The sequence below is a fragment of the Nomascus leucogenys genome, chromosome 24 (assembly GCF_006542625.1).
Source record: "Nomascus leucogenys isolate Asia chromosome 24, Asia_NLE_v1, whole genome shotgun sequence".
Taxonomy (NCBI): Eukaryota; Metazoa; Chordata; class Mammalia; order Primates; family Hylobatidae; genus Nomascus; species Nomascus leucogenys.
Window position 1 is genome coordinate 15,353,094 of NC_044404.1, and position 24,183 is coordinate 15,377,276.

Genomic DNA, 24,183 nt, shown 5'->3' on the forward strand with positions numbered 1-24,183 from the left:
AATACCCAGAGAAGATATACCTACTATGTATATCTACAAAAATTAAAATAAAAATTTTTAAGTGTTGGCTATTTAAAAAAAAAAGAAAAAAAGAAAACCCAGAGAAGTCTCCAGGGGGCTCAGGGATGGCTCCCCAGAGATAGCAATGACTAAATTGAGACCCGAAGGAGGAACCCCAGGGATCAGTAGAAGACATGAGGGGAAAAGCAACCCAGCAGAGGGAACAGCGTGGTGAAGGCCCAGAGGACTGATCCATGGCAGCAGTTGTTGAGAGTCCTGTTGGGTGGGGTGCTGGCTTTGAGATGGGAGGTGGTAGGGGGTTGCTGCAGAGGTCACCAGGGGCCTGAGCTGCTGGGCACTGTGGGGCTGAGTCCAGGTAGCTGACTTTTCTTAGAGTGATGTCAGAACCCAACAATTCGGGGTCAGAAGAGGGACAGAAGAGGGGGCCATCCAGCCTTTTGTCCCCCTTCTCAAACACCCACTGAAAAGCATTCACTGTGTGCCTGCTGTGAAAACTGGGGTCAGTCCCTGTGGGACCCAGGGAAGCCTGGGATATGGTGGCGAGGTGGTGAGAGAGGACTTGGAATCAGCCAAACATGGGTTTTCATTCTGACTCCAAGACGTGCCACTGTGTGGCTCTGGGCAAAGTCGGAGCTCCCTGTCTGTGGAGCGAGGATAGCAGCAGTGCCTTCCCCATGCCACGCTGAGGACAGGGAGTGACAAGGACACAGACCTTGGCCCCGGTCCCCAGTCTGCCAAGGAGGCACATGTGGGAGATCACAGAAGTTACAAGTAAAAAGAGATGCAGGGGCCGGGCCTGGTGGCTCATGCCTGTAATCCCAGCACTTTGGGAGGCCAGGGTGGGTGGATCACAAGCAAGGTCAGGAGTTTGAGACCAGCCTGGCCAACATGGTGAAACCCGGTCTCTACTAAAAATACAAAAAGAAAGTAGCCCGGCCTGGTGGCAGGTGCCTGTAATCCCAGCTACTTGGGAGGCTGAGGCAGGAAAATTGCTTGAACCTGGGAGGTGGAGGTTGCAGTGAGCACAGATCGCACCACTGCACTCAAGCCTGGGCAACAGAGACTCTGTCTCGGGGGAAAAAGAGATGCGGGGCGCCCCCACTCCACATGTGGCCTCTGTGTGTCTCCTTGTCCCTCCGAGTGACCCACTGTCTCCCCACAAGGCCCTCCAGGAGCGCCGGGCCCGCTGCGAGACGCAGAACATTGACCCCGTGGTGTGGACCAACCAGCGGGTGCTCAAGTGGGTTCGAGACATCGACCTGAAGGTGAGGGTGATAGCGGAGGTCGGGGTGACTCTCGGGCATATGCAAACCCCATGCAAATCTACATGCAAATCAATATGCAAATCCCATGCAAATCAATATGCAGATCGCATGCAAATCAATGGGCAAATCCCACACAAATTAATATCCCCTTTGTGTGGGCTGGAGCATCTTAACCCAGGCCCAGCAAGAATTACCTGCCTCCTGTCACTCAGGAGGGAACTGCTTACCTTCCAAATAGGAGCCCCATGTCATGATGCTTTGCTCACATGGGGTAGGGAGGCTGAGCCAGCCCCACTCTCCTAAGCAAGTGTGGGGTTGAGATTCATTTAACAAATATTGATGATTTCCTGCTAGGGTCAGGGGCCATCTCAGTAACAGGAGGTCCCTGCCCTCGTGGCTCTGAAAAATTGGGGAGGGGTTCCTCTTCACCGTCAAATTAACTGGTCCCCAGGGGATCAAGCCCTTGCTGTTGGAGACAGAGCCCCACTTAGAACTGGGGCCTCCTTAGGCCAGCAGCATGGCCCCTGCAGGCTAACAAGCCCCCTGCCTTTGTCCCCAGGAGTACGCAGACAACCTGACCAACAGCGGCGTCCATGGTGCTGTGCTGGTGCTGGAGCCCACATTCAATGCGGAGGCCATGGCCACTGCCTTGGGCATCCCCAGTGGGAAACACATCCTCCGGAGACACCTGGCAGAGGAGATGAGCGCCATCTTCCACCCAGCCAAGTGAGCACGGGCTGGGATCCAGTCGTGTGGGCTGCGGGGTACAGTACAGCTCAGGGCTTTGGAAGCAGATGGTCCAGCTCCCCATCCTGGCCCATCACTTACTGCCTCCCACTTGTTCTTTGTGCCATGGTGGTCTCCTTTTACAGATCAGGAAACCAAGGCTCAGAGAAGCAAAGTGCTTTAGCCTGAAGGTCATAGACTAGAAGGAGGTAGAGGAGCAGTCAGGTCTTGAATTAAGTGTATATTAAATCAAAAAACACCCAGGTGTCTAGAGAAGAGATAGCAAGCAGTGCATGTGTAAGGAAAGGCCACATGCAGGTGGAGTGTAGCTGGGAGGACTTGCACTGGCCTAATAGGCTGAGTTGGTTGGTCCAGGTGGGGCAACTGTGGGAACAAAGGCTTGGAGTCAGGAATGAGCGTATTAATGATGCTTATGGACCAGGTAAGCAGACCACATCAGCCCACCTGTCCTAGTATCCTCATCTGAAAAGTGACCAGAGAATGAACACCTGGGCATAAACCAGTCCCCCTCCCAGTGGATTCTCTTCTTAAAATCATGCACTTAGGGTTAGATGACCATTTATTGAATACTTGCTGTGTGAACTATCTAATCTCATCCTCCTGGCAATGTCAAGAGATCACTAGCATTATCCCTCCTTTATAGATGGAGAAACGTCTTCAAAGGTACCCAGCTATGTGCCCAAGATACACAGCTACTAAGTGGCAAATCCTAGATTTGTCCTTTATTCTATCAATATGGTGTATTATATTGATTGATTGAATTTCATATGTCAAACTAACCTTGCATTCCTGGGATAAACCTCACTTGGTCACAGTGTATAATCCTTTTTATATATTGCTGGCTTAAATTTGTTAGTACTTTGTTGAAAAAATTTGCATCTATATTTATAAGGGATATTGGTCTATAGTTTTCCCTCTTTGTGACGTTTTTGTCTGATTTTGGTATCAGGGTAATATAGGCCTCATAGCATGAATTGGGAAGTATTCTCTCCTCTTCTGGTTTTTGGAAAAGCTTGGAAAGATTGGTGTTCGTTATTCTTTAGACATTTGGTAGAATTCACCAGTGAAGCCATCTGGTCTTAGGCTTTTCTTTCCGGGAGGCTTTTTGACTTCTAATTCAATCTCTTCACTTGTTAGAGGTCTGTTCAGATTTCCTATTTCCTCTTGAGGCAGTTTCGGTAGCTTATATCTTTCTAGGAATTTGTCCATTTCATCTAGGTTAGCTAATCTGGTGGCATGCAGTTGATCATGTAATTTTTATCTTATAATGCCTCATATATAAAGTTGGTAGTCATATTCTCTCACTCATTCACTCACTCCTGGTTTTAGTGATCGGAGTTTGAGTTTTGTTCTTTTTTTTTTTTTAATCAGCCTATCTAAAGGTTTGTTGATTTTGTTGACAGAGCCCAGATTTGACCTTGGGGCTCTCTAACTCAGGCCTGAGTGCTAAACCCCCAAACCACATGGAGCCTTAGGGAGCAGCTGGGCCACTCCCCATGTTATACAGGTGGGGAAACTGAGGCTTAAGGAAAAATTGTGCATGTATGGCAAGATCCAGGTGTCCTGGGCTGCTCTTCCCTATTGGCAGGCTTACACCCAAGCTGTTCTCAAAGTGAGTCCCACAGACCCCTGCAGCAGAATCATTGAAGATATTGTAAAATGCGGATTCCCTGGTCCTGTCTCAGACTTGCAGGACAAGGATCTGCTAGCAGAGCACAGCAATCTACATTTTAACATTTTGGGGTGGTTCTTATGGAGACAATGTTTGATAAGAACTCTGTTTTAGGTCAGGCATGGTGGCTCATGCCTGCAATCTCAGCACTTTGGGAGGCCGAGGCAGGAGCATTGCTTGAGCCCAGGAGTTCAAGATCAGCCTGGGCAACATAGCGAGACCTTGTCTCTACTAAAAATTTAAAAAATTCCCTGGAGGTGGTGGAGTGCACCTTATAATCCCAGCTACTCAGGAGGCTGAGGCTGGGGATTACTTGAGCCCGGGAGTGTGAGGCTGCAGTGAGCTATGATTATGCCACTGCACTCCAGCCTGGGTAACAGAGCGAGGGTCCATCTCTACAAAACAGAAAAACAAAACAAAACGAAACCCTCTTCCAGGAGCCATGAATCAAAAGACACAGGAAAAAACCTTTTCTCCTCAGAATTATCCCCTTTCCCTGACCTCCCTTCTGGATCCACATGATCTGTAACAAACTTACTTCTGAGCCCTGGAGAGACGGCTCTAGCTAAATATTAGCAGGCATACGTGTATCTGATTAAACCCTTGACCACCCATGAGGTGACAGGTGTGTTCAGAACTAAGACTAGTCAGGGAGCACCAGAGAAGGGACTGGTGGGGACAAATAGGGTGGGTTCTTATGTTGTGGTAGGGCAGGGACTTCTTCAAGAATGAGACGAAGGCAATGAGCCTCCCAATGATAAGATAAGAGGGAAATAACTCTGTCCAGGCCCCACATTCACCAAGAGCTTATGGGTCCCAACATGACATCATCTCCAGTCTCCTCCCACAACTTTGACAATGCACATGACCCAAAGGCGCCAAGGAGAAGTCTCTGCCCTGGTCTCATGGTATCTGCTTTGACACACACTGACTTCCTGCATCTCCTGATAAACCTTGGTCCAACGCCAACAATGTGTCAGTCATAAGACTGTGCATTAAGGACCTGGAGAATAAAACCAGTGGGCAGGAAGGATGCAGCAAGGAGCAGAGGTGACCCAAAGGCACCTGCCAGGGGATCGGAGGAGTCAAAACAAACAAAAAATGTGCCTTGAAGGCGATATGGCCTCTCACCAAAACAGTCAGGGACAGGACACACAAAGGAGCAGGACTGGAACCCAGGTCTCTACTCCTAGTCAGAAGCTCTTTCTGGAACTGATCTCTCTCCCCTGGGATCTAGGCTAGAATAGTGCCCCTTTTGCCGTAAAAGCCACCCTCCACAGTCATTGAACACCTGCTGTGCGCAGGCACTTGAGTGATCCATGTCCTGCCCTCACGAAGCTTACAGAGATGGGAGAAGACCTCATAGGTGGATGGTGTGGAGTTCCAGCCCAGGGCCTGCTTCCACTCCAGGTTTTCTCTCTTTCCCTTTTTTAATAGATCTCTGAGGGTCTCTGCTCATCCAAGAAAGGCTTTGGCTCCCATCCAGGCAAGAAACTGGTTTCATAGACATCTAAGTGAAGACATAAACCCATCCAGAATGGCTTGTGGCACTCTAGCCCCAGGCAACCCAAGTTCAAACCCCAGCAGCACCAATCCCAGCTGTGTGACCTTGGGCAAGTTACTTAACCTCTCTGAACTGTACTCTCCTCATTTGCAAAATGAGTATGGTAATCAGTATCTGCCACCCAAAGAGTTGATGGCAAGATGAGGTTAAGACAATGCATAAAGCAATTGGCAAAGGAACCGGCACATCGTAAGACACCCCATAATATAAATATTTGTGATTTATTCCAAACCCACCCCTAGCCCCACCACCGCTACCTCCCATTCCTCCTCTGCAGGGCAATGGCTGCAATGTGGGTTCGAGCCCCAGCATCACTGCTTTCTTGCTGTGTTGAACATGAGCTAGTGGTTTTAGGTTTTACCTCTCTGAGCCTCAGTTTCTTCCTGTGTAATATGGGAATATGACTCATACCGACCTTGTAGCTTTGTTCCAAAGGTTCAGTGAGGCAAATTGTATGCAGCCTGCTGGATACATAGATGCCCGGCAGTAACTGAGAGCTTCTGCCCCTGCCTTCATCTGCAGACAGAAGAATCTCCATGCAGTCAACAATTTCCTCTGGAGTAGCTGCATGGCAGTCCCCTTCTGTCAGTTTGCTCTGGCGTTCTCATTAGCATTTCAGTGGAGAAGAACAATTCCATTACAAACTCAAATAGACTTGACCCTCAAACACACAGAATAAGAGAACCTTGTTACCTGTCCCACCTCCTCGGCTGACAGGCTTCCCAAGACATTGGCGATGGAAAACATTTATTCTCCGGTCACTCAGCAGGCCACTCGAATGCGGGTGGAAGGACACATTGAGCTTCGATGAGATTCTGCCCCACCCCACCCTCAAACCATCCCTGAAACGTGAGCCCAAACTCCAGGCACTGGGTCAGCTCAGTGCCCAGAGGCGTGGGCCTGTGTGCGATGGGGCCCAGCGGGGACTTTGAGGCCACATTCTGGCTCCTCCACCATCATCGGTGCGATTTTAGACAAGCAACTTACCCTCTCTGAGCCATGACTTTTTCAGCTTGCAATGGGGTGATCACCCCTTCTTCCCAGGGCTTTGCAGAGGGTTTGCTGAGCCACCGAGGTGAGGAGCTACCAGCACATAGTGAGTGGCCCTCGAGTACTCTTTCCTTCCCGTTCATTTTCCCCAGCACAGCATCTTGTGCCTCTCCGGCCTTGTAAATCCTTGGTTAATGGGTTGAGACTCAATGCTCAGGCTGGCCCCGCTGGCGGAAGCTGACTCCCAGCCCCCAACCTTCCTGCACCATGATGCCTATTTAGTGCCCGGGGTGCCGTACATTGACTCAGGAGATTCCAGTGAGATGCCCCATTCTCCACAACGTTCCTTCATCAAAAAGTTCTCCTTCCAACGTACCATTTCCTCGAGGTCTAAGTGACTAGAAATACTTAATAGATCGGTTCAAAGCTTCCGAAGACCTCGGCCCTGTGCATGGCTTATCCCCTGGAGCTTTCGTGTTTTCATGGGATTTAATCCAAAGGCCTAGACGGGGGGATTTCAGCCACTGTGGAAAAAATAAGGAGGGAGGATATTTTGGCACAGTGGAGGCCAAGGTCACCCCGTATTCCTTTGTCTACAGAAAGACAACCACTTTCTGTGCATAGGGTAGCTTGTTAAGACCGGGGCTGGCCAGGCACGGTGGCTCACACTTGTAATCCCAGCACTTTGGGAGGTCGAGGCCGGTAGATCACTTGAGCCCAGGAGCTGGAGACTAGCCTGGGCAACACGGCAGAACTCTGTCTCTAACAAAAATACAAAAATTAGCTGGGTGTGGTGGCGTGCACCTGTAGTCCCAACTGCTTGTGAGGCTGAGGTGGGAGGATCACCTGAGCCCAGTAAGCCGAGACCGCACCACTGCACTCCAGCCTGGGCAACAGAGCGAGACCCTCGCTCAGAGAAAAAAAAAAAAGATCAGGGCTGCTTACTGGACTTTATCGTACAGATGAGGAAACTGAGGCCCAGTAAGGTGTTCTACTCGCACCAGAACATATGGAGGGAGTAGCTGAGCAGGAACTCCAACCACGCTTGTGTCCCCAAAGCCCTTGTTGGCCACAGTAAGATGTAATTCTAGCAATTACTCTTGCTGTTGTTACGCAGAGCTTAATGTTTATGTGTGTGTATATGTATGGGTGTGTATGGGTGTGTGTGTGTATATGTGTGTGTATGTTTGTGTACATGTTTATATGTGTGTGTATGTTTGTGTGTATATGGGTGTATGTGTATGTTTGTGTATGAGTGTGTTTGTGTGTATATATCTGTGTGTATGTGTGTTTGTGTTTGTATGTTTGTGTATGTGTGTCTGTGCGTATATATGTGTTTGTGTGTATATGTGCGTTGTATGTGTATGTATGTATGTGTATGTGGTGTTTGTATGTGTATGTGTATTTGTGTTGAGTGTGTGTTTGTGTGTATATATCTGTGTGTATGTGTTTGTATGTTTGTGTATGTGTGTCTGTGTGTATATGTGTTTGTGTGTGTATGTGTGTTGTATGTGCATGTATATGTGGTGTTTGTGTATGTGTGTATGTGCGTGTATATATGTGTGTATGTGCATGTATGTGTTTGTGTGTGTGTTTGTGTTTGTGTATGTTTGTGTATGTGTGTGTCTATGTTTGTGCGTATGTGTATGTGTGTATATGTGTGTTGTGTATGTGTGTATGTGTAGATGGTGTTTGTATGTATGTGTGTATATATATGTGCGTGTGTGTGCCTGTGTGTGTATATATGTATGTGTGTATGTGTGTATTTGTGTGTTTGTGTTGTGTTTGTGTTTGTGTTGTTTGTGTATTTGTGTATTTGTGTTTGTGTGTATTTGTGTATGTGTCTGTGTATTTGTGTATGTGTGTGCATATGTGTTTGTGTGTATATGTGTGTTGTGTATGTGTGTATGTTTAGGTGGTGTTTGTGTATGTTTATGTGTGTGTGTATGTGTATATATGTATATGTGTATGTGCACTTGTGTGTATATGTATGTGTGTATATGTATGTGTGTGTTGTGTGTATTTGTGTGTATGTGTCTGTATTTGTGTGTGTGCATATTGTATATGTGTGTTTGTGTGTATGTGTGTATATGTAGTGTGCATTTGTGTGTGTCTGTGTATTTGTGTATGTGTGTGTGCATATGTGTTCATGTGTATTTGTGTATGTGTGTATTTGTGTATGTTTGTGTTTGTATGTTTGTGTATTTGTGTATGTTTGTGTGCATGTGTGTGTATGTGTGTATGTGTGTATGTGTGTGTATATGTATGTGTGTATGTGTGTATGAGTGTGTATGTGTGTGTATTTGTGTGTGTATATTTGTGTGTATGTTTGTGTGTGTCCATATGTATTTTTGTGTGTGTGTGTGTGTGTGTGTGTGTGTATCCTCTCATTTAGTCCTCACAATGACCTGACGAGGAGGTTCTGTTATTAACCCCACTCTGCTCAGCACGCAGCCCAGGCCATGCCAACGCTAAGGCACTGATCCAGGCTGCTGACATGGAGCCCACACGTGCGACCACTGTCCTACCCTAAATCCCAAGGTGGAAAGGCCGTGGTCTAGACCTTGATCCCAGAGGCCCAAGTTCAATTTCCATCCCTGCCACTGGGTGTCTTGTGTATCTTTGGACAAGACACACCCCCTTTGGTCTCCTGTCTCTTCTTCAGTGAAAATAAGAAATGGGACCCTGAGGCTGTCCCAGGCTCATTTGACTGCTAGTGCTCCGTGAGCTGGGGGATCCAGCACCTCTCTATGCCAGAGAGCGAACAGCCAGCTGCCTGAGTTCACATTCTGTGGCTTCTGCAATTACAGCTGCTTCCCCACTGGACCTGGGGAATTTCGCCTCCAGGTGGAGGAGAGGGGCCATTCATGAAGACATTTCCTGACCCACCACTGAGCAAGGGCCTCCCTGTTACGTGGAAGCCTGTGGAACCCGTGGGTTTGAGAACGTAGCTCATTTGCCATTCAATCAGTGCTGTCTCCTACACACCACTCCCTTCCCTTGAACTTTCTCAGCAAAATTTACCCCAGAAGAAGAACTTGCCTCAGAGGAGGCAGCTTAAAAGATGCTAGAAGGTTAGAAGGTTCTTTTTTTTTTAAACAGTCTTGTGCTGGAGTGCAGTGGTGCGATCTCGGCTCACTGCAACCTCCACCTCCCAGGTTCAAGTGATTCTCCTGAGGTTCAATCTTAGCCTCCGAGTAACCGGGATTACAGGTGTGCACCACCATGCCCAGCTAATTCTTTTTGTATTTTTAGTAGAGATGGGTTTTGCCATGTTGATCAAGCTGGTCTCAAACTCCTGGCCTCAAGTGATCCACACACCTTGGCCTCCCACAGTGCTGGGATTACAGGTGTGAGCCACCATGTCCGGCCTAGAAGTTTCATTTCTTTCAATGAGTCTACCTCCATGGTGACTTCTGGCCCCAGGCCAGGCCTCTTGCCCCAACTCTGTTTATCCACAGCATTGATACACAGACTTTTTCTGTAAAAGGCCAGATAGTGAATATGTTAGGATCTGGGAGCCATATGATCTCTGTCAAAAGTCTACAACTCTGTCCTTATAGCAAGACAGCAGCCATAGACAACACGCAAGCAAATGGGCACAGCTGAGTTCCAATAAAACTTTATTTATAAAATCAGTCGGCCAACTGGATTTGACCTGCAGGCAGGCTGTAGTTGGCCAAATCCTAACAGACGCTTCGATGCTTTTGCACAAAGAAGGGAGTCATGGGGGCAGCTTCAGGTAGAAAGCTAGGTGGGGGACACAGATTGCAAATTCAGAGCAGGGGAGACGCCTCATGCTTCTCTAAGCACAACTAATTAGCTACCATGCTGAGATTCTCATCTGGCGTCTGTTGCAGTAAGGTTCACAGTACACTGAAGAGTTAAGAGCAAGACTTTGGAGTGTCAGAAGCCTGAGTTCAGATCTTGATTCTGCCGCTTACAGCTGTGTCATCTTGGGCAAATTGCTTGCTGTCTCTGGCCTCCTTTCCCTCATCTGTAATGCTGGGCTGGCAGTCCCAAGCCCCAGGCATGTTGTGAAATCACACTTAAAAAGTGCTGAGCACAAGGACGGCACGTGGGAGGTAATCAGTCGGTCTCAGCAGCTGTGGTCATTGTCACCAATGTGCGTGTGTGTCTCTGGGGAGCTGACTGAGCCTCCCCTGCTGATTCAAAATGGTCCTCTCTTCAGTTCCACAGGCATCCGGGAGGCTGAGCGTTTTGGAACGCCCCCTGGCAGGGCCTCCAGCGTCACGCGGGCAGGAAAGGAGGAGAACAGCAGTGGTCTCAAGTACAAGGCTGGCCGGGTAAGTCTCTCAATGGATTTGCCTGTGAGTCCTGCAGACCTGGGAAAGGTCTTTTTTTCTCCTCCCAGGAGCTCTGTGGCTCTTGTGTTGGCCTGTGAAGGTGGAGTGCCAGGCCGGGTCACGGGGGCATCCAGGACAGATGCCCTAGATGTACCTTCAAGGAACCTTCACTATGCTTTGGGTACAGGGCACAAAGCCCCCGCAGGGCTTCGAGTAGCGCCTGGATCTCAAAGTGCAGATCTCACCTGCCTGCATCAGAATCACCTGGGGCTATTACTGAGCGTGCAGATTCTGGGACCCACCTTTGTCTCCTGGAAAAGGAGTTCTCTGGGGCGAGGGGGATCCTGCATTCAGCCAGGCTGCCCAGAGGGTTCCAGCGCAGCCCCGAACTCTGAGCCCCAATCACTGATTTCAGTTTGGTACTTTGGTGACCTGACCAATAGCAAAGATGAACCTCTGGTGACTCCATCCAAACAGTATGAAAACATGTGCAGTTCAGTTCCAATTTGCACAGACTCCAACTGACACAGATTCCTCAATGGAAATGCACAGACACAGATGGCAGAACTGGGTAACCCAAAATGTCTTCCATTTGAAGAAGGCATGATCCCCATTCATTCATTCATAAACGTGAATACATTGCCACTTTACCCTTAAGAAGCTCCGTTCTAGAACATGCATTCTAGTAATTGGGGCTGATATTGCCCCCAAAGGAGTGAAAATTTGTTTTGGCGGTGGTGGGGGGTGGGGGCGGTGGCAAAAATTCTTATTCTTTCTATGTAAAAGCACAAATGTACATATGGTAGGTAAGCAGAGGCGTAGTATGTCTGTGGCATTACAATTTCACAGCAGGGGTGCAATTAGGAAAAAACTTTCTAAAAAGTCTCCTTAGGGAGCAATAATAATAAAAAAAGAAGATCAGGAAACACTGGTCTGGAAAGAAAGGCAGTCAAATAAATAGTTACAAAGCACTAATGTGACTGCTTTAACACAGAGATGTGTGCAATAAGAGAGAAGTATTTTTGAAGGCCTACTGTGTGTGATAATAATAGTTGAGAGATATTTTGAAGGCCTACTGCCTGTGATAATAATAGTTAAGAGGTATTTTGAAGGCCTACTGTGTGTGTGATAATAATAGTTACTATTCATCAAGTACATCAAGTACTTACTCGGTGCAAGCACTCGCTATGTGCTTTGCAGATGGGACTTGACTTTTTTTTTTTTTTTTGAGACAGGGTCTCACTCTGTCTTTCAGGCTGGAGTGCAGTGGCGCGATCTCAGCTCACTGCAACCTCTGCTTCCTGGGTTCAAGTGATTCTCATGCCTCAGCCTCCTGAGTAGCAGGGACTACAGGAACTCGCCACCACGCCCGGCTAATTTTTGTATTTTTAGGAGAGGCGGGGTTTCACCATGTTGGCCAGGCTGGTGGGACTTTACTTTTTACAACAAACCTGGGAGTTAGAAACTACTATTCCCGGCCGGGCGCGGTGGCTCACGCTTGTAATCCCAGCACTTTGGGAGGCCGAGGCCGGCGGATCACAAGGTCAGGAGATCGAGGCCATCCTCACTAACATGGTGAAACCCCGTCTCTACTAAAAAATACAAAACATTAGCCGGGCGCGGTGATGGGCGCCTGTAGTCCCGGCTACTCGGGCGGCTGAGGCAGGAGAATGGCGTGAACCCGGGAGGCGGAGCTTGCAGTGAGCCGAGACTGTGCCACTGCACTCCAGCCTGGGTGACAGAGCGAGACTCCGTCTCAGAAAAAAAAAAAAACTATTCCCATTTTGTAGCTGAGAAAATGGGCTCAGAGAGGGGAAGTGACTTGTCCAAGGTCACACAGCTGGAAAGTGGCAGAGCAGGGATCTGAACCCCGGTCTGTGAGTCCCCAAAACTCGCATTCTTTCTGCCACACCAGGCCTTCCAGAATGTTCCTCCTTGACTTGGGAGTGCAGTCACCTCACAGGCCTCCTCAGACATTCTCACAGGTAGTCTCCAGGACACACTTCCTCAACTCTCCACCCATCAAGGAGGGAAGAAGGAGGCTTTTGTGAATCAGGAATAATCAGACCGACAATATTTGTCCTCACCCTTGGTAACCAACTGAATCCTTCCGGGGGCGGGGGGGGGACACAAAGCTCTCCCCTAATGGTCATTCACAAACTCCCCTCAGCCTCCCTGAGCAGGGAGTATTATTACTAATAGGAAGAGCACACAGTGGTTAAGTAAGTTACTCAATCACAGAGCAATTAGAATTGGAGACATTTCCCAGACCTTCGTTCTTAATTCTTGTTTCTCTTCTTCCTGTCCTTTGATCATATTCTTGTCTTCTCAGCTGCCCCTGGGGAAGATAGGAAGGGGCTTCAGCGGCAAAGATCCCGATTTCCATGATGACTATGGCTCTCTTCAAAACGAAGATTGTGGAGACGATGACCCCCAAAGCAGGCTGGAACAGTGCCGTCTGGAAGGCTACAGCAGCCTGGAGGTCACCAACGTGTAAGGAACTGGTGGCTCCACCAGACCCAACGTGAGAGACCCAGGAAGGAAGAGAAGCCAGATGGCCCCAGGTGTCGTTCTCACTGTACATAGCGGCTGCAGGCTGAGGATGTCCCCTGCTCCTGGGCAAAATCCCAACGCACTCTGCGGTTTCAGCTCCACAGCGCCCAGGAGAGAGAAGACACCAGCCCACCTGTCTTGGGTGGGCCATGGACTTTCCTGTTCAGCTGGAGATTGGCCCAGAGGACCTGTCACAGTGTCCGGCCCTGCCTCCATCCATGATACGCAGGCTCCACCTCAGAGTGACCGTCACTGTGGAGCAGCCAAGCAGTCCCTGGAGCCTTAAACTGAGCTGCCAAGGTGGGAAGAGGCCCACAGTTTCCCAAAACACCCTTCCGGCGGGAGCAGAGGGGACCCCAACCCCACACCCCAGCGCCCAGTGCATTGGCAGAGCTGGGTGCAAGAAGTGCTGCCTCTCGCCAAGACGTCAGACAGGGCGGGGGTTGGGGGGCTCTCGGCTGCAGCACCCTTACCCTGGACTGAGAACTTGGGTCCTGACTTGGCTCACTGAATCTCTCTTGGGAGAATGCAAAATCCTTCCACCTGAAAAGCTCTGTGACACATGGGGGCGGAGGTATTGAAGAGCTGTTTGCCGATCCACCCAGGAGTGGCTACGCTGAGTGGGGAGCCGGTGAATGATCCATGCAGGAGTGGGGCTTAGCAGCCACATTTCTAGGAGATGCAGATATCCTATCACCAGAATGAAAGCTATTGGGACAACAGGATCGGGGATGACCGATGGCCCCATATGGTGAATCTCTGGCCTGTGGTTTGGCTTTACTGAGATTCCAAACCCCATTATCTGCATCAGTGACAATGGTATGGAGTGTGGCGATGAGTTTGGGGTCTGGGGCAGGGAAATGCTCAATATTGTTAACCCAACAAACTTTCTTGTGATGTCCCTGTCACCTGAAACATAGGTGACATAGCTCACCAATGTCCTAACCGAGAGACAAACTCCACAGAGCAAAATCATTCGGTATTGGTGGGGAGAACCCCAGCCCTTTTCTTGACCTGCCACTGTTATGCTGTGTGGCTTCTTCCCAGTGGCCTCACCTCTCTGTGCCTCAATGTCGTCATCTATGATACTTCTGGTTCCCTCCCAGGGACATCGTGAGGATTAACACTTGCTAATATCTGTAACACACTTTGTAACCTCTCAGGAGACAATGGGAAGTTATGGGGTAGCTAATTTCCCGTTTACAACACAGAAATGACATAGAGCTAGTTCGCTCCAACTCTTTTGGTTGGAGCAGTGTGCAAAAGGAGGAAAAGAAATGTTTAATGTTCACACCTGCCAAGAGCCTCCAACAGGACTCAAGAAACATATAAATCCCATGAGCACAGCCTTGAAAACCAGTTTGACTCAAGCCTTCGGGCCTCAGTTCATTGACCAGATGACAGCCACGTGATGATTAGGGAAGGACGGATGCATTGCAATTCTGCTTACACATTGGGTTATTTATTAAAGCGAGCCACTTGTTGGAACCATGATGCTCGACCTCCTTCAAGGCCGTTTGCACTGGGGCTTGAGTTTCCAAGATTCGCAACAGGTATCAGCCTCTGAGAACCCTCAAGGCATGTGTTCTTCAACCTGGCAAATTGTTTCCTCTCATGGGGGAAGCCGAGCTCTGATGAACTTGAGAATTACACCTCTCTCATGCCGAAGACCGTGGTGTTCCCCCTAACGACATATACACAGCTTTTCTTGCTATCTGGGACCAAATGTCTAGTTGGTAGACAGGTGGCTGTTTGGCCTCCTAAGGGCACACTTCTGATCCTGGGCCCCAGGCGGTGAATCTCCGGCATGTGGCTTGGCTTTGTTCAGACTCCAAATTCCATTATCTTCATGACATTCAGCCTCATCCATAGGGTCCTGAAGCTGCAGTCCACAGCTCAGAAAGGAGAGGTGAGACCTGCCCCCAACCTGGTGCCACAGGTCACTCCCGAGCCACATCCAGCCTGGATGACCTGGGATCCCAGAAACTGCCCTTTGGGAGGCAGCAACGGCAGTGTGCCCAGGCAGGCAGTTATTCGCACAGAGTGAGCCAGAATTGTAGAGCTTGAATGCAGAGCTGATGATTTGAAACCAACGTTCACCCAAGTTGTCAGAAATGGCACTTACATGGTTTGATCTTACCGGAGACAAGTGGACAATTGGGGGTCACTGGCAGAGATGGTATTGCCCAAAACGTTCACAGCAGGAGGTCAGCAGGCCTGGGGCAACACGGGCAACCGCAAATGCCTCTTTTGGTTTAAATTATGCCATCACATCCCTCTTTCACCCATGAGGCTCCCCATCCCTGACAGCCAGGTGAGCATTTGGAGCTGGTTTCTCAACATGAGGATGGGTTGGTTGTTAAATTAACAACGTCCACAACGTCAGATTGAGTGAGCTTTGTCTGCTGGAAAAACCCGAAACGTCAACTCTGCTTTAAGGTGGGCAAGAAGAACAGAAGGCAGAGACCTGGCAGAGAGACTTGAGCTGATTGTCACAGGCTACAGGGGGGCCAGCTCCAGAACAGTGACCCGCTACATACTGTCCAAGCAGCCTGAGTGTGGTCTTGGTCCCTGCAGGGCGATGTGGGCATCTGGACCTGGGGACGATGTGGATGCGCTTCTTGGAAAGCTGTTGTAGCTTGTGCCTGTGGGTGCAGAAGGCACCTGCCCGGTAGACTCTCAGCTTTCTGACCCCCAGGAGCCTCTGCGAGGCCCCTTTGTCCTTGGCTGAGTGGGACCTTTCTTTTGGAAATCTGTCTGTCTGTCGGCATCACTGTTTTCAGACCCCAGGCTGCAGAGGAGGGGAGAAGCCACGCAACAATCTGCACCCAATGAAGTGGAGAGAAGGGCGTCCCTACACAGCCTGGCCAGCGTGGAGGGCCCCAGGACAGGGACCCAAAAGCTTGACGTCACTGAACAGGGCTGGGTACTGGCAGAACAGGAAGATTTGGCCAGAGGTGACCTCAGCGTTCCCTCCAGGGGTACCCAGGCCCCTCTGACCCTGGGAGAAGAAGGCCCATGCTCAGGCCCACCTCCCCCTTCCCATCAGAGCCCACGCGTCCTGGGCACCACCACTTCCACTCTGCTTTGCGAGGCTCCGGAGGGCTCTTCCTGCTGTGAATGGAGAGGAGAAGAAACCCTGTGGGCAATGGCAACCTCTGAGTCTGGCATTCTTGCCGATGGCTGGCCAGCGAGGAGAATCTCCCGAGCCCTGACACACAAAGGCATTTTGTGGCTGCAGAGGAAATGGGTTGGCTCTGAACACAGATGCGGTTCCCAGGGCCCTGGCCCGGAATCACTTCCCCAAGAGTGAATTTTAACACTGTAACAATAAATACTACTGCACAGCACTTTATGGTGGAGGGGGCTTCTTTCTGTGTTTTCTCATTTAGTGTTCCCAGCAGCCTCTTTGTGAGATTATGAACCCATTTCACAGATGGAGAAGCTGAGATCGGAAAGGTGGAGGGGCTTGCCCAGCTCTGTAAAGCTAAGACATCCCGGGGCAGGGACTCAAACCCAGTCCATCTGCCTCTAAATCCCAGGCTCATCCTCACAATTACACACTCTCCCAACCCTCACCCCCCTGCAATGTTGGCAAACCCCCCTCCTCCCTCCACCTCCCAGCATAGGATTTACCTTAGCAGGTAGCATCACTCAAAATGCAATTCAGGTGCACTCGGAGTGTCTAGAAAAGTCCCTGTGAGGGCACTGCCTTCTGCTCCGGGAACTTGCAGTCAGGAGGAGACACCTGAAAAGTCCCCTCCCCTTGTGTCATTTGTGTCACTCCGTCACTCCTCCTGGGGGCACTTACATCTTCAGATTGCCAGACTGGATCTCTAGTGGGGGACGCCCCAGCACAGTGCCCCTCAGACCGCCCCATGGCCTCGGATCACCGGGTGGGGAGGTATTTTGGGAGTGCAGGTGCAGATGTGGGAATTTGGGAGTCTCACCTGAGATCGGCATTTCCAACAAGCTTCCAGGTGCTGCTGCCGGTCCAGGGATCTCACGTTGAGTTCCAAGGTCATGGTGCACAGATGGGCCTTCCTAGCAAAGCCCCAACCACACAAGGTGGGGGCTGGCCTGTGGGCTCCACTCAGGTATCCAAAGAGCCCTGATGGAGCCCCAGCTCCCCAAACCAGGCTGTGTGCTTCTCGTGGGGCAGGAATCCAGCCGCACGCGCTGCCCGTTGCTCATGTCGGCAAGGACTGAGCACTCTGGAAGCGTGTATTAAATGGGGAGGAGACAAGAAAAGTTAGAAGACGCTGAGAGATAGACTGGGGCTGGCCAGTTTCTCTAGGCTGACCACAGATACTATATTATTCAATCCGCCTGGGAGCCAGGGCTGGTCCTTGGTGGTGGGAATCTAGTGGCAGAACTTAGACAGGTCATGAAAGGAGATAAGAAACACACCAGTGGCCAGGGTGATTGATTTCAGATAGTGACAAGTGTGATCAGGACTTCAAGTATTTTGAGCTGAGACCTAAATTCTGAGGAGCCAGGCCTGCAAAGATCTGGGGGAAGACCATCCCAGGCAGGCAGGCAGTCCCTGAGCTAGATGCTGAGGACGTAATGGTGAAAAAATCCTGCCCAACCACTACCCTCTTGGTGGGAAAGACAGACATGAATTAAATACTCCGCCAAATGTCATTGTGGTCTAAGTTTTTTTTTTTTTTTTTTTTTTGAGATGAAGTCTTGCTCTGTCGCCCAGGCTGGAGTGCAGTAGCAGGATCATAGCTCACTGCAGCCTCAATCTCCTGGGCTCAAGCAATCCTCCCACCTCAGCCTCCCGAGTAGCTGGGACTACAGTCATGTCACCACACCTGATTAATTTGTTTTTGTAGAGGTTTCACTATGTTGCCAGGCTGATCTTGAACTCCTGAGCTCAAGCAATCCCCCTCAACATTGGCCTCCCAGAGTGCTGGGGTTACAGGTGTGAGCCACCGCACCCAGCCAACTGTAGTTAAGTCTTGACAGCAGAGGTAGCTGGTAGTCAGAGGGCTTTTCATATCTTTTCACATGGGGGATTTAATGTAGAAAAGAGAAGGTGAGGCCTGGGTGAAGGAGAGTTCAGCAGGTGGAGAGGATTCTAGACAGCATGGGCAGTGTGTGCAAAGGTCCTATGGCAGGAGGGGCAGAGCCCCATGGCTACAAAGAACCCCCTGAGGCTGGAGTGCTGGGGGTTAGGGGCTCATCTCCTGGGGTAAAGAAGGGGCGCCAGGCAGCAGATCCTCTGCTGGGCCTCTGCCTCCTCCCAGGACCCTCGACCTGGCTCCCGTGCATCTGTGTCATCCTGGATGCAATTTGTACTTCTTAAGTGCTACACCTGGACATGAGGCCCTGCCTTCTGCAAACAGTTCGCTCTTTCCCTTTGCTCTGGCTCGAAGCTAAATTAGATTTATCAGGCTACAGCCCAATCCAAAGGGCCCATGAGGTGGCACTAGGATAGCCAGTGCACAGCTGGTTGGCTGCCAACTAAGGTGTCAGGTAGAATCTGCCCAAGATGCCTGTTTTCAGCCATGCTGGTTGCAAGTTGTGCTGCTGATTCCCAGTGGCAGGGAATGAAGCTGGAAAGGAGCTTCATCGAACCGGTGGGAAATGCCCAACTCCCCTCGATTCACTTGAACCAGTCAGGACTTCTTTCTGTGGTTGATCTCCGGCACCCCAGGCAGCCCTGGCATTGAGGGGAGTCAAGAAAGGAAGACCCGGCCCCCAGGGAAGGGTAGAGCCTCATGTGGGATGGAGGTGAGGGGCTGGGTCTCCCTGAGTCTCTCTAAGCCTCACAGTGCCCCCCCAACAGGAGGAGAGGGCTGAGTCCTCATAATAATTGGCAGCTAAGATTCTATGCATATGTTTGTTCCAACCACTTACTGTATGCTGAGGCTTTGCACAAGTATCTCTTTTAATCCTAAAACCATCTGGAGGGGTTCATGCTATTACTATTTTACTGATGAGAGTCGGCGAGTGAAGGAGCTCTCCCAAGTGTTCACTGCTAGTAGAGCCAGAATTTGAACTTTGGCTGCATTAACCGTATTCTGCCGGGCCCTGTCCCCTCCAGCTGCCTCTCGGATGAGGACTTACATCCCAGAAGGGATCCTCAGCAGAGCGCAGATGGATCAGTTCATCTCAGTGTTTGACTAATTGCCCTTGAGGAGTCTTATGCAGTCCCACCCCTCTCCCCGCAACACCTCTCTGGACCACAAGGGATCTCTGCTGAATTCCAGAGGCTGTAATCTGGGTCTCCTCTGAGACATTCCACATTCTCACCTTTGCATTACGGTAATTTGTGGGAGGTCTGTAGGGACTGTGACTGCTCCTGGACCACATTTCCCGGTGTCCAGCACACTCTCGTTGTCTGTTAAGCAAATGAACGGATAAATATATAAAAATTCACAGAGCAACAGCTGCTCATGCAAGACGCTACCCTGCTGTGCCGGCCAATATGGCAGCCACAGGCCACATGTATTTAATCAAATTATGAATTAAAATTAAATTAGAATTTAAAACTCCATTCCTTAGTCACACTAGCCACATTTCAGGTGCTCTATAGCTACATGTGGCTAGTGGGTGGCTGCTGTACCAAACAGCGCAGATACAGAACATCCTCATTGTCACAGAAAGTTCCACTGAACTGTGCTGCCTCATAGCATCCAGAGGGGATTGAGTTTACTATACAAGCCCTTCCCTCAAGAAACTTCCAATCCGGCTAAGGAGGAAAAAAAAAAATTAAGGCTCCAGGAAAACATAGAAAAACAAAAGACCATAGGGCAGGTAGAATTTCTATATGAGCCAGTGATAAAGTTCGAGTATTTGTCCCTGCCCAAATCTCATGTAGGATTGTAATCCCCAGTGTTGGAGGTGAGGTCTGGTGGGAAGTGATTGGATCACAGAGGCCAATTTCTTTTTTTTTTTTTTTTTTTTGAGATGGAGTCTCGCTCTGTTGCCCAGGCTGGAGTGCAATGGCATGATCTTGGCTCACTGCAAGCTCTGCATGGAGGCCGATTTCTAAGGAGTGGTTTAGCACCATCCTCTTGGTGCTAGCCTCGTGACAGTGAGTGAGTTCTCGCGAGATCTGGTTGTTGTAAATGCTGGCATCTTCTTCCTACTATCTCTCTCTTGCTCCTGCTTTTACCATGTGATGTGCCTTCCACCACATTACATGGTAAAAGCAGGAGCAAGAGAGAGACAGTAGGAAGAAGGCATCTCCTTTTGCCTTCCGCCATGATTGGAAGCTTCTTGAGGCCTCCCTAGAAGGGGATGCTGGCACCATGCTTCCTGTACAGCCTGCAGAATCATGAGCCAATTAGATTTCTTTTCTTATAAGTTACCCAGTGTCAGCGATTTCTTTATAGCAATGCAAGAATGGCCTAATACAGCCAGTGACCAGTGACTGAAACCCCACTCAAAAAATCGTTTGAAAAGTCAGTAAATGGGAATGAAGCGGCATATGTAAAGAACAGTCAAGGTCAACAGCTGGCTTTGGACACAGCTGGCGCCAGGGTGTCCGATGATGCTTTCAAGACACTCAGCCTTCTTCACCTCTTGGGTTTGCTCTCCTCTATACCAGTTAATTCTCAGACAGATTGTCCCCATTTGTTGGCAAAATGGCCACAAGACAAACACTGTCTCAGCCAGCAACCCCTGCACAAGAGAGACCCTCCTGCCAGGCGGTTCTAGCAAAGTCTCAGGGTGGAATCCCATTGGCTTGGATAGGATTGCAAGCTGACCGAGGGTGGAGTCAGCCCACCCAGGCCTCATGGCCTGAGGACACAACGCCTGCACTGATTTTCCAGCTCTTAAGGGGTGAGAGAACAGCAGCCCAAGAGCGCCCCGTGGCTCTTAGGACTTGCCAAGCCAGAGGATCCTCTAAAGTGGCCTGGCAGGAGCCTCCTCTTTCCCAATACAGGCTTCCTCTCTCCTGCAGGTGGGGCTGGGCAGGCAGACTCCGGGGAGAGGAGCCCTCTGATACTCAGACAGGGGAAAAAACTTAAGACCAAGCACCCAGCAGCTCACATAAGTGCCAGAAACAGAACTGAGAATTCAGGGACATCCAACCTTGAACTGAGGACTAATAAGCACCAATACTGATTGGAGCATCACACTGTCCTTTATGCCAGCATTTCTCAGTGAGCACTACTGACATTCTGGGCCAGTTTTTGTTTTGTTTTGTTTTGTTTTAATTTTTGTAGAGACAGGATCTCTCTTTGTTGCCCAGGTTGGTCTCGAACTCCTGCACTCAGGCAATCGTCCCACCCTGGCCTCTCAAAGTGCTGGGATTACAGGCATGAGCCATCGCACCAAGCCCAGCTCATTCTTATAGGATGTTTAGCAGTATCCCTGGCCTCTACTCACTAGATGCCAGTAACAACATCCGTCTGCCCAGTCATGACAACTCAAAATTTCTCCAGACATTGCCAAATGTCCCCGGGGGAACAAAATCATCCCTGATTGAGAATCACAGCTGTGTGTGTTTTTGCTCATTTAGTCTCCACAACAATCTCGGGTAAGCGTTGTTTTCCTCATTGGTCAGATGGGAAACTGAGGCACGGAGTGTTCCATAGATTTCCCAGTGTCCCACCCTAGTGAGTGGCAGCAGGACCTCAGCCTCAGCAGACTGGCTCTCTGCAGAGTCTGGGCTCGAACCCACTGGGCCATTACAGCCCTGGCCCTAAAGCTGCTGGTCACACCCAGCTGTTTACAGTAAAATTTCCTGAAGCCAGATGTCCCCAGGGCGGAAAAGACCTCCTCATTATTAAGTACTGCATGATTGGAAGCTGGATCCACCCCCTCTGCCTGGAAGAATATTGCTCTGTAAATTATAGGTTTAAAGGGTAAAGACAGCCCCATCAGCCCCATGAGCTCCTGACTTAAAACAAGGTAATAATTTAGGGACTTAGAAAGATCTGGTTCGGTGAGTACTTAGAATAGCTAATCTTGGACCACACCTGCATCATCACCACCTTTTTTTAATTTTTTAATTTTATTTATTTTTATTTATTTATTTTTTTGAGACAGAGTCTTGTTCTGGCGCCCCGGCTGGAGTGCAGTGGTGCAGTCTCAGCTCACTGCAACCTCCGCCTCCCAGGTTCAAGCAATTCTTCTGTCTCAGCCTCCCAAGTAGCTGTGACTACAAATGCACGATACCATGCCCAGCTAGTTTTTGTATTTTTAGTAGAGACGGAGTTTCACCATATTGATCAGGCTGGTCTTGAACTCATGACCTCAGGTGATCTACCCGCCTCGGCCTCCCAAAGTGCTGGGATTACAGGCCATCATTTTTAAAAAATAGACAATAGGAAACAACCAGGACATTTTGGAAACTTGCCCACGTCCAAATTGGGCAAGTGATTCAGGCCCTGCCACTAATACTCATTAGTGGCGGTGTCTGGCAGCAGCTGGGTGTGCCAGCCTTCCGCCCCTTCTAACCAAGGTTGGAGCTGAAAGACCTGGTGGGGCTGTCTGTCACCCAGGCTCTGCCACATACACCAGGCTGTGTGACGTGGGGCCAACTCCTTACCCTGTCTGAGCCTCGGTGGAGTTGGAGCAGATGTTCTCTGAGGTCTTTTTCTGGCTCTGAAGTGGTAGGTTGGGTGAGGAGTGGAGGTCTGGGCCGGGTGGACAAACCAGGAAGAGCCCCTGTTCTTCCATGTCCCACCTCAAGTCCTAGAGAAGGAAGAAAAAGAATGGACACCCTCCCATCACCATGACGCCACATGGCCGTCGCCAGCCACCACCACTCCACACACTCACAGGGAGCCCCCTGCCTGCGCCCCAGGCGCGGCCCAGGACCTCCCAGTGGGGGTCCGCCTCTCGCCTTGTGGTTTGCATTTCATGGGAAATTCCTGGGTGGGAACCAATCAGGATGGAGAGGGGAAAGCATCCCTGCAGAGACCTCCCGATTGATTGGCTGGCCTCAGGGAACTGTTCCGCCCCCACTCCGTGAAGTCATTGGAGGTGGGGATGCTGCTGATCTTGGTGCCCTTAGGATCCTGCTGCCCCCACCTCACCCCCAACCCCGCCTTCAGGGAGGTCTCAGGATCCTGGCTGGACCAATCCAGCCCTGCAGCCCTGGCCCATGATGAAAGGTCCAGGAGTAGACTCCAAACCTGAGAGGTGAAAATCAGAACCCTTCCCGACAGGGCTCTGAATTGCAGGTGGAGGTGAGCTCCTGCTTTCTTTTGGATCTTAAGCTGTATGACGAGTCCCAGAGCTGCAGGCTGCTGCATCCCACCCACAAGGAGATGCCTAGAGAATGGGGCCCACCCAGAGTCGGATGCCTAGATGGGGGCGGGGGGCAAGGACAATTGATCTATTCTCAGATCCAGTCATCTCCAAGGCCACGTCCATCCTTGCTTTCTGCGGTTTGGTTGTGATGCACTAACCACCACCACCACCCTACCACTCCCATTTCTCTGTGACTTAGTTTGCTAGGGCTGCCATAATCAAGTGCCACAGGCCACAGCGCTTGCACAACAGACATGGACTCGCCCATGGTCCTGAAGGCTGGAAATCCAACCTCAGGGTGCCAGCAGGGTTGGCTTCTTCTGAGGCCCCTCTCCTCGGTTTGCAAACGGCCATCTTCTCCTTGTGGTCCATCCATGGTTGCCTGTCTACGTATGTGTGTGTCCAAATCGCCTCTTCTTATAGGGCAGTAGTCATGCTGGATTAGGGCCCACCCATCTGACCTCATTTGAATTTAATTACCTCTTTAAAGACCTGGTCTCCAAATACACCCTTAGGTACTCCACATCTGAATTTTGAGGGCGTGCAATTCAGCGCGTAAGAGTCTCACACACTACCCCCATCACCAGCTAAAGACAACTAGAATTGGATTCCACGTGCTTGACTGGAGAAGATTCCCAGGTAAATGACCTACTGTCCACTGGCCTTGACACTGAGGTGACTCCCACCCTTTCTCCCAGCAACTACATACCACACACATGCACACACACAACTCTCGCTTGCATTTTAAGGACTCTATCTGCATTACACAGAACAACTTGGAAGCATGAAAGAATCCTAAATTCTTCTGTTTTTTTAATTGACCCAGTCTTGCTGCTAGAGATG

At 50.0% G+C, this 24,183-nt stretch overlaps 2 protein-coding genes across 10 annotated transcripts in view; one reads left to right on the forward strand and one right to left on the reverse strand.

Moving 5' to 3' along the window:
• KAZN (kazrin, periplakin interacting protein) overlaps nt 1-16,469 on the forward strand; it is a 1,203,323-nt gene extending 1,186,854 nt beyond the window's left edge. For 4 of the 5 annotated variants that reach the window (XM_030805686.1, XM_030805690.1, XM_030805687.1 and 1 more), the window contains 3 exons: nt 1,185-1,286; nt 1,846-2,012; nt 10,452-11,827. In XM_030805686.1, coding sequence (XP_030661546.1) covers nt 1,185-1,286; nt 1,846-2,012; nt 10,452-11,091 — 909 coding nt within the window. In that variant the 3' untranslated portion in view covers nt 11,092-11,827. Of the gene's footprint in view, nt 1-1,184; nt 1,287-1,845; nt 2,013-10,451; nt 11,828-12,898 lie in introns of those variants that run through there. The other variant, XM_030805689.1, reaches the window with a different exon arrangement.
• LOC115833031 overlaps nt 1-24,183 on the reverse strand; it is a 51,841-nt gene that overhangs the window by 5,722 nt on the left and 21,936 nt on the right. Inside the window, exons 2-5 of one of the 5 annotated variants that reach the window (XM_030805701.1) lie at nt 22,634-22,779; nt 19,384-19,471; nt 17,070-17,163; nt 9,630-9,740 (exon numbers count right to left, since the gene is read on the reverse strand). In XM_030805701.1, coding sequence (XP_030661561.1) covers nt 9,658-9,740; nt 17,070-17,163; nt 19,384-19,471; nt 22,634-22,779 — 411 coding nt within the window. In that variant the 3' untranslated portion in view covers nt 9,630-9,657. Of the gene's footprint in view, nt 1-9,629; nt 9,741-12,311; nt 15,911-17,069; nt 17,164-19,383; nt 19,472-22,633; nt 22,780-24,183 lie in introns of those variants that run through there. The other 4 variants (XM_030805702.1, XM_030805700.1, XM_030805697.1 and 1 more) reach the window with 4 other exon arrangements.